At 42.5% G+C, this 13,058-nt stretch overlaps 3 protein-coding genes across 3 annotated transcripts; 2 read left to right on the top strand and 1 right to left on the bottom strand.

The window, feature by feature from the left end:
- Window positions 1-1,121: 1,121 nt before the first annotated feature.
- arl6ip5a (ADP-ribosylation factor-like 6 interacting protein 5a) lies at window positions 1,122-3,984 on the bottom strand (the record flags this gene model as incomplete). The annotated part of the gene is made up of 3 exons (XM_084440694.1): window positions 1,122-2,045; window positions 2,249-2,466; window positions 3,800-3,984. The coding sequence occupies 3 exons, from the start codon at window positions 3,982-3,984 to the stop codon at window positions 1,870-1,872; spliced, it is 579 nt and encodes a 192-aa protein (XP_084296820.1). The 3' UTR covers window positions 1,122-1,869.
- A 503-nt stretch (window positions 3,985-4,487) lies between these two features.
- Window positions 4,488-8,108, top strand: trnt1 (tRNA nucleotidyl transferase, CCA-adding, 1). The gene is made up of 8 exons (XM_084440846.1): window positions 4,488-4,561; window positions 4,821-4,956; window positions 5,174-5,367; window positions 5,651-5,789; window positions 5,903-6,029; window positions 6,225-6,418; window positions 6,702-6,955; window positions 7,242-8,108. Exons 2-8 carry the CDS (start codon window positions 4,821-4,823, stop codon window positions 7,488-7,490), a joined length of 1,293 nt encoding a protein of 430 aa, XP_084296972.1. The 5' UTR covers window positions 4,488-4,561; the 3' UTR covers window positions 7,491-8,108.
- Window positions 8,109-8,445: 337 nt separating this feature from the next.
- avpr2b.1 (arginine vasopressin receptor 2b, tandem duplicate, 1) lies at window positions 8,446-9,736 on the top strand (the record flags this gene model as incomplete). The annotated part of the gene is made up of 2 exons (XM_084440997.1): window positions 8,446-9,310; window positions 9,516-9,736. The coding sequence occupies 2 exons, from the start codon at window positions 8,446-8,448 to the stop codon at window positions 9,734-9,736; spliced, it is 1,086 nt and encodes a 361-aa protein (XP_084297123.1).
- Between the last annotated feature and the right edge of the window lie 3,322 nt (window positions 9,737-13,058).

Here is a 13,058-nt window from a genome sequence, read left to right as displayed (position 1 = left end):
CAGATGTTGTCATTGAAATGTACAATATTACACATGAGAACACAACTGAATGTTTTGCCAAACTACAGTGTACACCTTATTAGTTATTAAAGCAATGATGTAGAGATCTGTGATTGGCCTACTAAAGGTAGGTAGTAATATACAGAATCTAGATTGAATACAAGGTCTTTTGGGGTGCAACACATCTGTTTTCTCTATGAAATGCTTGTCAGCTTTACACGGCTCTATATGTCATGTCTGCTCAGGCGGTAGGCTACACCTATAGGCTACACCAAAGACACACGCCTGTTGAGTGAGCAGCACACAACAGACAGGCGTTTCTGAGGATCACAACAGCTGCAGAGGAGTGAGAACAAGGGCCTCCACTGTGCTCCCACAGACTTGACATTACTTGTGCTAATGGCCAGAAGGGCTTGTGCGTGCTGATATAACAGGTTGCACAATGAGAAGAACATTAGAAAAATACCATACCTCTGCAGGGCTGGGAGAGGACAGACTGGATAGCCCTTCACACACCACCTCAGCAGGGACAGGTCAACAGTATCATCTATCTCTCACTGTCAGAGTACACACACCACACCATTGGCAAGATTATTTATGTAGAAAGGCATAGTTCTCTGCCAGGCATCGTCTCAACATATGTAATGATTGTTTTAATACACAGTTTTACGAGGCCAAAGTAGCTGACAATGCAAACTAGAAAAGTTTTGGGGTGAGTGACTGCAGATGAATCTACTCAATCACTGTGCAGCATTCAGCTCTACACTATAATCTACTGCAGCCCATTGATTACCATTGAGTGGAGAGGAGTGCACAGTTACCCTATCCATCACCCTGAGGGACACTGGACATAAAAGACTTTGAGGTGCAGGATGAATACTGATGGACATAGGTTAAGATCTTACCCTCTTTTGAAGTCTTTACTCAAACATTTGCACAGAGACTATTTAGTGTAATTTTGACTGCCAGCATATTAAAGCCATAAATCTATTTGATACAAATAGACACAAAGAATCACTTAGCTCTTTTATTTGGTTATTTTATTTGCATAGAACAATGCAGGATTGCTTTCTATTCAATGTTGCGGTTAAGAAAACCTGTACATTTTGTGAGGGTAAACATATTGTACTCAAGGGCACATCTGACACTAGCTTGCCCCAGAATACTCTGGAAATATTTTTTTATTTGGTAAGCACTGAAAAACCAAACAAAGTTGTTTCACAACTTCAGTTTATTCATAAGCATAACTGACAGGTTTTTTTCTTAATAAAGATATATTAAATATTGATTTACCATCTTTGGATCCTTTGTTGAATCAAACCGATTTCAACACTATAAATAGATTCGTAGTAGGTTAGGCTGAACTAGAAAAGCACCAGACATTCTGCTTTCCAAATATCAGCATTTTAAAGTCAGCTACGACGTTTCCATACATTGTAAATACATTTCAGAGTAGACAACACTGTACCACACAATTTGTGAGGTAATTGTCAGTTCATTTAACCACTGTCAGACTCTGAAATTTCACAAAATACTAAAGTGATTTCCGATATGGAAGTCACATTGTTCCCTCAACTACACCCACAATGAATACATTCCGAAGGGAGGACACATTTACAGGTATTTCGAAACATTGCATAGCAAAATTGTGAGACAGTATTCAGATGCCAAAATCACTACTTGAGAAGTGCCCCGACAAGTTTAGGGTGGAGTAATAAGCATCCTGAGGTAAAACTATAAATAGGCCATTTCACTGGTTCAACCAACTCGGCAGTTGCTCTCTTCACAATCATCATAGTCAATATACTTTATCAAGTGCGTTATCAAACTGAGATGCTTCCAGTCAATCATTGCTTTCCATTGTCTCCATCACTCGTTTATTTTGCTCTCCAGGAAGGTCTGGATCTTCTGCAGGCCCTCCTCCTGCTGACCCAGTGCCTCCAGAAGAATGCCCATGGGGGATTTCTTCAACCCTGCCCCCTCAATCTTGTTCTCCAGTTTATTCTTCATGTTGCGAAGGCGAAGTGAGGCATGTGCAAAGATCACTGAAACAATATAACAGACACATGTAAGGGACATGGTCCTTAATTTTCATGAAACCTCTTCACACACTGGAATGTAGTACTTCCTCAATCCTCTTCCATTTAGAAAACAGTTATGTTAATCAACATTGTGATACTGTAGATTGGTCTAATTACATACTTTTGCCTTAAACGTACTGTATTTCATACAAATATCTCAAACTTACATAAAAGAGGAAAGGTGATTCCCGATATGAACACCATGACTCCCCCGAAGAGAGACATGAGGAAGTAGCTGACTACCATCACAGCAATGACAAAAAGGGACGGATTCTGCCTCTTTAAGTTCTTGATCATAGCCTTGTTCTCTCCAGCCCACACAGAGCCCAAGAAGACCAGTGACACCACCACCATCCCCATGAACATCCCTATAGGATTCAGGAACCTGCAAAAGAACACACAGAACTTGACGGGGTACTACCTGGAGAGAGCGGCTTGTCTTTCCTATGGTCATAGGCACCACCTTGTGGGCATATATTGTCAGTACAACAACATAGTAATTGCTTTTCCATAATCTGATTAATGTGCCTTTGACAAGGTATATGAAAGTGAAAATATAATATAATGGTGACATAATATTATAACTCAGGTAATGGACATGTCTGGCTATATAGTAATAAATAAATAAAAAATACCTTGTTTGTGTTGCTTTTATTTAAGTCATAAAGACTCATGGATGTTGTCCTAGTCTAACATTCAGTATGGTTAATGGACTGCACTTATATAGTGCTTTTATCCAAAGTGCTTTACAATGGCCTCTCATTCACCCATTCACACACCAATGGCGGCAGCTGCCATGCAAGGTGCTAGCCTGCTCATTGGGAGCAATTTGGGGTTCAGTGTCTTGCACAAGGACACTTCGACTTGTGGACCGGAGCAGCCGGGATTCGAACCGCCGCTCCTTTGATCATTGGACGACCCGCTCTACCACTGAGCCACAGCTGCCCATTATGTGGGGCGGTGTGTGGAAAGTTCAATAGTGAACTTTCCACTCACACAGAGCCATATGGACAGCTGTCGCTCGGAGTGTTATGTCATTGTTATCTGCAACAGCACCTGACAGATGAACAGGGATTAAGGACCTGTTTTTTGGATTAAGAACTATCATAACAACCATGAAGGATTCGTCACAGTCTAGAGGTCAGAAGAAAAACCTCAGGATCAGCTTTTTTCATAATTAATATACCAAATGTTTATAACCAAATGCCAGTGGTTTCCACCTTTTCCTGGAATAAGATATGCAATTGAAAAACACAAGATAACTATACAACTCCAATAATGTATTCTACCCTGGTGCAAAATAAAATATGATATTGGCTATTTATTTCTAAATGTATCATAGGACACGGAATAGGATACCAGATGAGTCTTTCTGAGTCACATTTAACCCCGTTCACTCACCACATCCTGTTGTGTCTTTATGCCCTAACTAAGTCTGGTGGCTACACTCTACCAACCATGCAGGTAAATTACAATCTTACACTAAAGGGTTCTTTAAAACAGCTGAAAGATGGACATTTTCCATGAAAGATGAGCAAACATATGGAATGGTAGGCCGTTTACATTTCTGATGCTGACTACATCCAATGCAGTCCTGTAGTCCTTAGCCTGATTGCTTGTGGTTTAGAGTCTCTCTATACGAACATAGAACATCATCAGTTTCAGTAACAGTACAGTAGACCTCCGTGTGTCATGGTCAGCTGCAATAGCCTACTCACCCCACTACGAGGAAAACAATGATGGCCATCGCCAAATAGTTGGTCTGATAATACAGCAAGTTGCTGACAACCCGATTGTTCCATTTAGCTAAATCTCTTGCATCTGGTTTTGCGAAGCGTTCAGAACCCGGGAAGAAATCGTCCCAGGGTCTCAGAGGTGTAAGTTCTACTTTTGCAACTGCCATTTCATACACTGTAGGTTGCGATTTTCACAGACAAGTAGAAGGCGGAAGATCAGCCGACTCTGGTGTCTCGCGATAGTTCAGATGAACAGCTGGCGATAAGTAGGCTATATATATTCAACTCACACGATCATTTAAATAGTAATGATATCGTTTTATCTCAAAGTAAAAATAACGTTTTATCTCACATTGTTACAGTTTTACTGTGATCTTTGTTTATTAAACATTTAATCGGCGGACGAGTGGCAGTTTTTAATAAGAGAGGGTAGCATGGCGATTCAGTTCACCTCTCTCAAATATCTGAGGAGATTACATAAAATAATCAGATGCATTAAACTAACAGGAGCAGAACGTCTACATTACAAGTATCTAGCTGTAACAAAGTACAGTTACAGGTGAAAAATTCTGTTCTGAAATTAGATCAAACCCCGCCTTCGACATGTCGTTTCATACCCTCACTGGTCAGTAAAACCACGTGCTATTGAACGCACTTCCTGAAACGCTGAATGAGACAACCGAGCATGGATATCTGCTTGCTAGTAGGGCTAAAATACGAATAATCCGAAACATTTCTTCGCAGGTCAGTTGACATGGCAGTGATTTGAGTGTATAATCCAATACAAGTATATTCGCCATGTGTAGCAAATCGTTACACATGTTTTAAACCTGCAGCATGCATTCGTTTACCCACTGATATCAACTATAGCTAGCTGTTATGTTGCTAACGTCAGACCTGAATCTAAACTAACAACCAAGTGATTTGGTATGCGCAGCTAGCTACTGTGACTATGTCTGATGTGGAACGGCGTTGTATGAATAAACTCTTTTTATGTCGATAGATGTGGCGTAAACTTCTGAATCCAGTTTTGATTGGCAGAGTGAGTCTCACTTGGAGCTACAGAAGTCTCTTCACCATGCAGCTAAAGACTAAAGAGTTCAAGTCCTTATTCACAGATGGACTGAATAGAATAGCAGGTAAAATCAGTTCTGCTCTATCAAGCAAGGCTCTATCAAGTGATTGTAAACACAGATATGTTTGATATTTAGGTTACATGTTATCTAAGAATTAGCTAGATAGCTAGGGTCAATTGTACAATGACAATGTACAGTGTTTACAATTTCAGAAATCATGGCAACCGCGTTTTGTTGTCCTGTCTGTCACCTTGACCTGTGTGTATGTCTTCTTTCATAGAGCTTTTTCAGAAGAACCAGTTCGAGCTGAGAATAGCAGGGGGTGCAGTGCGAGACCTCTTGTCCGGCAAGCGGCCTGAGGATGTGGACTTTGCCACCACAGCCACTCCGGAGGAGATGAAGGGTTTGTTCCAGGCAGCAGGGATCAGGATGATCAACAACAAAGGGGAGAAGCATGGGACCATCACTGCCAGGGTAAGAAGTCACTCACCCACTGATGCTGTGTCACTAGATTTACACTAGAATTCTCTGCAACAACAGATCTTGGATATGTTTGTTCTACGCATCGTAGTGACTATCCTCTCGGTCCCCAACCTTGCTATGTCTCTTACTGTATCATTAATTTCTGACTTTCACGTAATGTCCTAATGTAGAGTGATAAGGGGACCATATGGTACAGTAGGCCTACATAGTTTTGACTGCTACCTATATGCTAGTTGTGTAAAATGTTTCTAATATACATCTGTTAACGTTCTAGCTGCACGATGAGAACTTTGAGGTGACCACACTAAGAGTAGATGTCCAGACAGATGGTCGTCATGCTGAGGTGGAGTTCACTACTGACTGGCACAAAGATGCTGAACGCAGAGATCTCACCATCAACTCTATGTTTCTGGGTACAGCCCGGTCGTAGTGCTTGTAGAATTAACCTTTTCACATATTTTATCACTAAACTTAAGTACTCATTAAAAAGTATGTTCGTCTGATGACTTTTATATCGTCCTTCCAGGGCTGGATGGAACCCTGTACGATTACTTCCAAGGGTATGAAGACCTCAAGAACCGAAAAGTTCGGTTTGTTGGTAGTGCTGAGCAAAGGATTCAGGAAGACTACCTGAGGATACTACGGTATTTCAGGTAATATTGAGTCGTCAGCACATGATGGGACCGTCACTGACAGGACCTGGCCATCTGCAGCTCTTGGGACGGTCTCCAGGGAATATAACTTTGTAGGTGCACAGCAGTGTGTTTTGGCAAGGAGATAAAAGGGATGTGATTATAAATCTATGTTGTGTCCCTCCTCTTCACCCTCCCCCCTAACAATGCCCCCAGATTTTATGGTCGGGTGGCAGAGCGGCCAGGTGAACATGACCCTGACACCCTGAAGGCTATCAAGAAAAATGCCTGTGGGCTGGCAGCCATATCTGGGGAGCGCATCTGGGTGGAGCTGAAGAAGATGATGGTGGGCACCCACGCTGCCCATCTACTGGAGGTCATGTATGAGCTGGGCCTTGCTCAGTATATAGGTGAGATACAGGGCCAAACATTTAATAAAACCATCCCAAAGCATTGTTTTACAGCCCCAGAGTATAGTGTCACAGCTTTATAGGTGTTTTATACAGGGCCAAATTTCAAATAAAACCATCTCCCCAAAGAATTACATGTTACAGCTTTGTAGAATATTGTTACAGCTTAGGAGTGTTAGCAACATTACTGTATGATCCAACAACTGCCAGTTTAATTTCACTTCACATCAATTTAAGCAAAGAGTGGTATTCAACTCTGTTCTATTGTACCGCCTTTTCCCAGGTATGCCTCCAGGGGGCAGTGTGGAGGAGATGAAGAGGGTCTGGCAGAATTCAACCGGCATGTCTCCCAAGCCGATGACTGTCCTTACAGCATTGTTCCGCACCTCAGAGGAGGTGGAAAAGATGGATTTGAGGCTGAAGGTCTCCAGGGAAGAGAAGAATCTCGGTCTCTTCCTGGTCAAACACAGACATGATCTCCACAAATGTCAAGATGAGCCCGACAGCCTGAAACCTTTCACTGACTTCATCATCGATGTAAGTGGAATAAGTGCCTTCTCAATTTGGGCGTGTGGTGTCCTTTCTCCAATATTCATATCTTTTCAAGTATTTGCCATAAGCAAACACTATCACAACCATTGAAAATCCAGAGAGAAGATAATACCATTATATTATTAGTAACTAGCTAGATAAATAAAATAAACCCTCTAGATAATTAGGTTTGCATTCATTCACTTTCAGTAGTCAGCCACTATGGACAGCATGACATTTTATGAATCCCCTGCCCCTAAAGGACTTAATTTGACTGCATCTTCTCTCTCAGAGCCGGGAGGTGGATGCCCAGAGTAAATTGTGTGAGCTGCTCAAGTACCAGGGAGAAGGAAAGCTCCTGGCAGAGCTCAGCAGATGGTCCATCCCCCGCTTCCCCGTCAGTGGGCATGACCTGAGGAAGATGGGCATCACCTCAGGCAAGGAGATAGGCATGATCTTACAGAACCTCCGAGATGTATGGAAGAATCATCGCTACCAGATGGACAAAGAGGAGCTGCTTAGTTATGTCAACAAGTCATGAGCGGTCAGGAACTATGGGGGCCGGAGGGGTCAGATGCAGACCGTCATCCACAGAAACAGTAACTGGGATAACATAGCTAGTAGGTGATGCTCCCTCAGGCTCACCCACCCCTCTCAATTAACCAAGACAGAGGTATGAATATGTCAATCAGACAGGGCCCACTCACAAAGACTTAACATTTACTGCCCTGGCAAAAATGGAATTCTCCCAATATGGCTCTTAAAGAGTCTGGATATTATATTATAGTGATGCAGCTGCTTCTCTATGAAAAAAACAAAAGTTGTAATCATCAGAAGCTTTTGGTTTCAGCATCTGTGGCATTGTAGATCTCTGCCATTTCTATATTCATCTTCCCAGCAATGTGGTGTTATTAACTCATTTGGAGTTAATCAAAAAGAGAAAAACAGAAAAGTGTATAAATTGGTATGTACTCTGGTGAGAAACAATGGTGAAGATGAACAACTGAAGATGACGGGGAATTCACAGTGTTTTAAATGTCTCGGAGGAGGTTGTGCTGAGTCTATGACAGATTGGCATGCTTGGATTCAAAATATTTTCATTTTCGTACATGACTCAACAAATGGAGAAGATGCTTGTGTTTTGTTTATTTGCTCTCAGAATAAATACATAAATACATACCAGTCCGTGTGTTTCTAGCTCCTCCCATCTGCAGAGACTCGAAGGTATAAATCCCTGGCTGCTGATTTTTCAGCCCAACTTCTCTTAACTTTTACCTTTGTGCTCATGTGATGATACAGTAGCCTACCTACACTCGCGAGTAACGCAGGTTTGTGCATCAATTGGATTGAGCTTCCTTATTAAGAACCTATATTTTAGGTCAGGTAGGAGGTCAAATGCATTAGCCTAACGACTCGTGGACCAAGGATCTGTTTTTTGTTTTTTTCTGGATTTCAATCTTTATTTTATTATCGTAAAACGTGACTCTTAGTAGACAATGTCTTGGTTAAGTCTTAATATTAGTAATTTTAGTTTGGAAACAGAGATGAACGAGGATCAGCCCCGTGACGACCGACTAGCTCAAATTGAAATAACTCTTTTAAGTGTTATATTTCTCAGTGCTGCAATCCTAAACTTTGGACTGTTGATGGTGCTTTGGAAAGATAGGAAACAGCTGTCGAGGATGCGCGTCTTTGTTTTTCACCTATGCTTGGCAGACTTGGTCGTCACATTTTTCCAAGTGTGTCCACAGCTGATGTGGGACATAACGGATAGATTTATCGGTCCTGACATTATGTGTCGTCTGGTGAAGTACCTTCAGGTCGTTGGCATGTTTGCATCCACGTACATGATTGTTGCGATGACAGTGGACCGCTACCAAGCCATATGCAACCCAATGGTCACTTTCCAAAGACGCAGATCCCGTTGGAATGTCCCTGTATGCGTCGCATGGTGCATATCCCTCATCGGAAGCCTCCCTCAAGTGTTCATCTTTTCCCGGGTACAAATTGCGCCTGGTGTTTACGACTGCTGGGCTGATTTCATCAAACCGTGGGGACTTAAAGCTTACGTTACTTGGACCACCCTTGTGATATTTATCTTACCCATTTTAACTGTTACCGTTTGCCAGGTGCGCATTTGCCGCGCTGTTTGTATGAACTTTCACATGAAAACTCACCAAGGTGGAGAAACTGTCACTATACCATTGCCCTCAAGGGCTAGTAGCATTGCTGGGGTATCCAAGGCAAGGATCAAGACCGTCAAGATGACCGTGGTGATTGTCCTTGCCTATGTTATCTGTTGGACGCCGTTCTTCACCGTCCAGCTGTGGTCCGTTTGGGATGCTGAGGCACCAACCGAAAGTAAGTAGCCTAAGAATGTAAGAATGAATTTGTAGCCCTCTACTTTTAATTTTTTATTTTACAACTGATTAAACTGTTTCATGAAAATTACGAATGTTTAAGAGAGAAATATTCCTAAAATTGAACAATTAAAATGCCATACCAACATTACAAACACCTTCACTTTTCTTTATATTACAGTATGTGCTTTCACATCTGATTTCAGCGGCAACTTTCACCATCCTGATGCTGTTGGCAAGTTTGAACAGCTGTGCAAATCCCTGCATCTACCTGCTCTTCAGTGGAAAGCTCCCTAGGAGGCTGGTGGAAATTCTGTGTGCCAGACAGTCAGACACAAAGGAGTCCATTCATGAGGATGCCACCGTGGTCAGCTCCCTGTACATCAGCTTCAAGAGCCTATCTGACTCCAGATCTGACTCCAGATGAAAGTATCTGCCCAGTGCTATGTGTAGGCATACTGTGAATCCATGACACATGCTACAGTAATGCTACATTATACCCTAGTGCTTTTCACTTCTTTCTTGATTCTTACAGCACATCATGTTGTGTTCATGAAAAGAGTAGGCTATGATCTGTACAATTAAGTCCTGATCTCCTGATAACAGTATTGTAACGAAGGGTCATTTATGTATTTGGCCCAAGATGGGATATTTTTGCTTGCAATGCAGTTTTGATAGTTAAGTGTGTTGTGTGTGTCCTTAAAATGATGTACTGATAATATAATTAGTTCTCATACCTGTTGGAGCAATCAGTAGGCCTAGCTTATTATTATGTAAGGTGTACTGTAAGATAAGATGTAACATGTAAGATTGTGATCAATTGAAGCAGGAAGTAGACAACGTATTTTCACTCTTGCAAAATGTCATGCTTGTCTTTAAATATCGGTGCTATAGTGTGTAGTGTAACATCTTTGTGTAAACTTCTCACAGTGTATTCCTGAAATACTATGAGCAATAGTAAAATTTGAAGCAGAACAGTCAGACAAATGAAATTATATTTGTTGACTACTTTTTATTCCAAAAAATCAATTGTTACATATTAGATGGCAACAGCATACCTGCTTTCCCAGTTTGACAGTAAAGAGTGAAAGTTTACTATGATATTGGCCAATAAACAATGATTTTTGTATTTGGCTATCTGTTTTCCTTTTTGGGCTGGGTCCGGAAGGCCAGCAGCACCTATATTAGGGATTGTCGCATTGTCACTCCATAGCTCCATCATGTGTTGCTGGCTGGCAGCACCACAAGAGGCACTCCCTCCACCCAAATCTAACGTTATGACGTTATCGCTCGCCTAGACCAGTGGTTCCCAACCTTTCTTCCATAGAGCCCCCCTAATTTACAGCTGATGGAAATTGCGCTGGATTTGGACAGGGGTGTGCCCCCCTCCCTGCTCCGACCCGAGGGGGGCACCACAGAGCCAACCAAAGACCCAAACAAAGCCGCCCATTCACTTGGACTCGGCGCTCAGGAGCTAAAATGTCAGTTTTAGATAGTAGATCGATAAGTAGTCCACAATGGCTCCATGGGCACTGTGCATATAGACACATTTCCAATTCGATGTCCATTAGTCTATATGGCCTCCAGGGTTTCCTAATGTAACCAATACATCACAAACTGAGCAAGGGCTGACCTTGAACTTATCAGATGATAGTTTGTAATATTCCATGAAAAGATGTATTCAATCTCATGTTTGTGCAATATAGACAGCCAAATAAAACATTTAAGTGGAGGTTCATGTTCCAAACACAGTTTGTTCCAGACAAAGTTTGAGGCTAGTAAATTGACTGCACTTATATAGCACTTTAATACAAAGCGCTTTACAATGGCCTCTCATTCACACATACACTCACACACCAATGGCAGCAGCTGCTATGCAAGGTGCCAGCCTGCTCATTGGAAGCAATTTGGGGCTCAGAGGAATTTAGATTGTTTCATCAATACAGTGGACCAAAATCCCTCCTGAGATTTGTGCAAACCTGGTGACCAACTCCAAGAAGCGTCTGACCTCTGTGCTTGCCAACAAGAGTTTCTCCACTGAGGACTGTTTTGCTAGGAGATCAAATACTTATTCCCACAATCAAATGCAAATCAATTTCAGTCGAAATTTTAGTCAAAATTGACCAATTTATTAGCATGCAACAATATATACAGCATATACATTTTTTATGCATATGAATTTTGGCGGTGTGATCTGTTCGGGGGGGCCCCTGCCTTCCACGCATGTGGAAAGCGGCAATCTAGATGTTCCCCCCCACTGGCCCGCTTGGCCCAGAGTGCCGGGCCAGAAAAGAGGGAACGGCATCTAGCCAACCTGCCTCTATGACGATCAGAGTGGGCCACGATCGGGAAGACGCTCAGAGGTAACTCAGCCCACTAAGACCGTCAAAGAGCGCCACAGGGGGACTGCTGTACATTATAGTCCCTGGCCTCCACAGGCCATCGCTTCGTGGAGTCCGAAGGAGATACAGCCTAGTGTCTCTGCCTCCATGGTGACCGGAGGGACCGCTGGATGGCCCTTCGGAGATGTTTCGGCCCACGATCACCACGGAGCACCACAGAGACTAAGCTAGTATAATTCCCCGGCTTCCACTAGCCGGCGCATAGTGGAATACCAGAAGAATGCAGCAATACCCCCCAAAACAAACACACAGGCAGCTCCGAGTGGAAGCACTAGCTTCTTTCTTTGAAAAGTAGAAGTGTCACTCAGTAGAAGAGACTATACTTTTACTGAAATACATAGCATACTAGTTTCAGTGTTCAAATCATAATGTACTGGCAATGAAAAAAAACAACTTACAACGAGTACTACTATGTGAGCTCTAACCAGTTCATGTGGATGGAAGCTGGTCAAGCTAAAAAGGCCCCTGGCTGGAATGGACTGTGCCTACACTGAGACACTTACAGGTTTTTGTGTAGAAAGCAATGACGGACATTCGCTGTTTTAATAGTCAACAAGTCCAGACATATCTAGTGCTACTAATGTCACATCATGTGTATCAATGATTGACCAAAGTAAGCTCTGTACAAACCATGGTAGAGTGAATAAGAGTACAATAACGTCTCCATCTAGTGGGCAAACAAGTCCATGCACCTGCATGGTCTAAAGTCCTATAATGAATGTTGAAATACAGACATATAGCTCTACTAAACACCTCAAGCTCTCTCTGCGGATGTAGAAAGTACATGGTTTCCCGAGTAAACTTGTTTGAGACTACTGAGACATCAAGCATAGTTTTTGATGTAAAAATCTAAATGTACTTGTCAATGGCATTGGAAAGGCGCCCCTTTTGTGGTGGATTCTGGTACTACGGGGGACTTACAGACTCACTCACTCACTCACTCACTCACTCACTCACTCACTCACTCACTCACTCACTCACTCACGACGTGACACCAGCCAACCTAAAGTCCCCCCCCCCCCTTCAGCTGTCGCCGGATGGGGGACAATCAACTGTTCACCTGTTGGATTCGGGTGAATGAAGGGATGGCTGGGGAAGTCCTCTTTGCTGACCACTTTGACACCACTGTCGCTGATTAATTCTCTTGGAACGCTAGTTTTTGTGATAGCCTACCATTTCACCGTTTGTTTTTACCTGCAGTAAATTTACAAAACGCAGTAGGCTACTTTGGAGCAGTGATGCCTGCAATTGTCAGCAAAAAATAAACAAACCGGGATGGATTGGAGCCACAGAAGGACTGGACAAGCCACAATAATGACGTGGAGTAAATGGATGATTGAATTATTG

This window comes from Borostomias antarcticus (genome assembly GCF_949987555.1).
Source record: "Borostomias antarcticus genome assembly, chromosome: 7".
NCBI lineage: Eukaryota > Metazoa > Chordata > Actinopteri > Stomiiformes > Stomiidae > Borostomias > Borostomias antarcticus.
The sequence above is the reverse complement of the archived record's forward strand: the minus strand, read 5'-3'. Positions and strand labels throughout refer to the sequence as shown.

What these genes read in the sequence shown, in the direction of transcription:
- trnt1 (XM_084440846.1), top strand. Translation starts at nt 4,821, where the DNA reads ATGTGGCGTAAACTTCTGAATCCAGTTTTGATTGGCAGAGTGAGTCTC. An exon ending in CATCAACTCTATGTTTCTGG is followed by an intron (nt 5,790 to 5,902) that starts GTACAGCCCGGT and finishes TCGTCCTTCCAG; the next exon opens with GGCTGGATGGAACCCTGTAC. An exon ending in TCACTGACTTCATCATCGAT is followed by an intron (nt 6,956 to 7,241) that starts GTAAGTGGAATA and finishes CTTCTCTCTCAG; the next exon opens with AGCCGGGAGGTGGATGCCCA.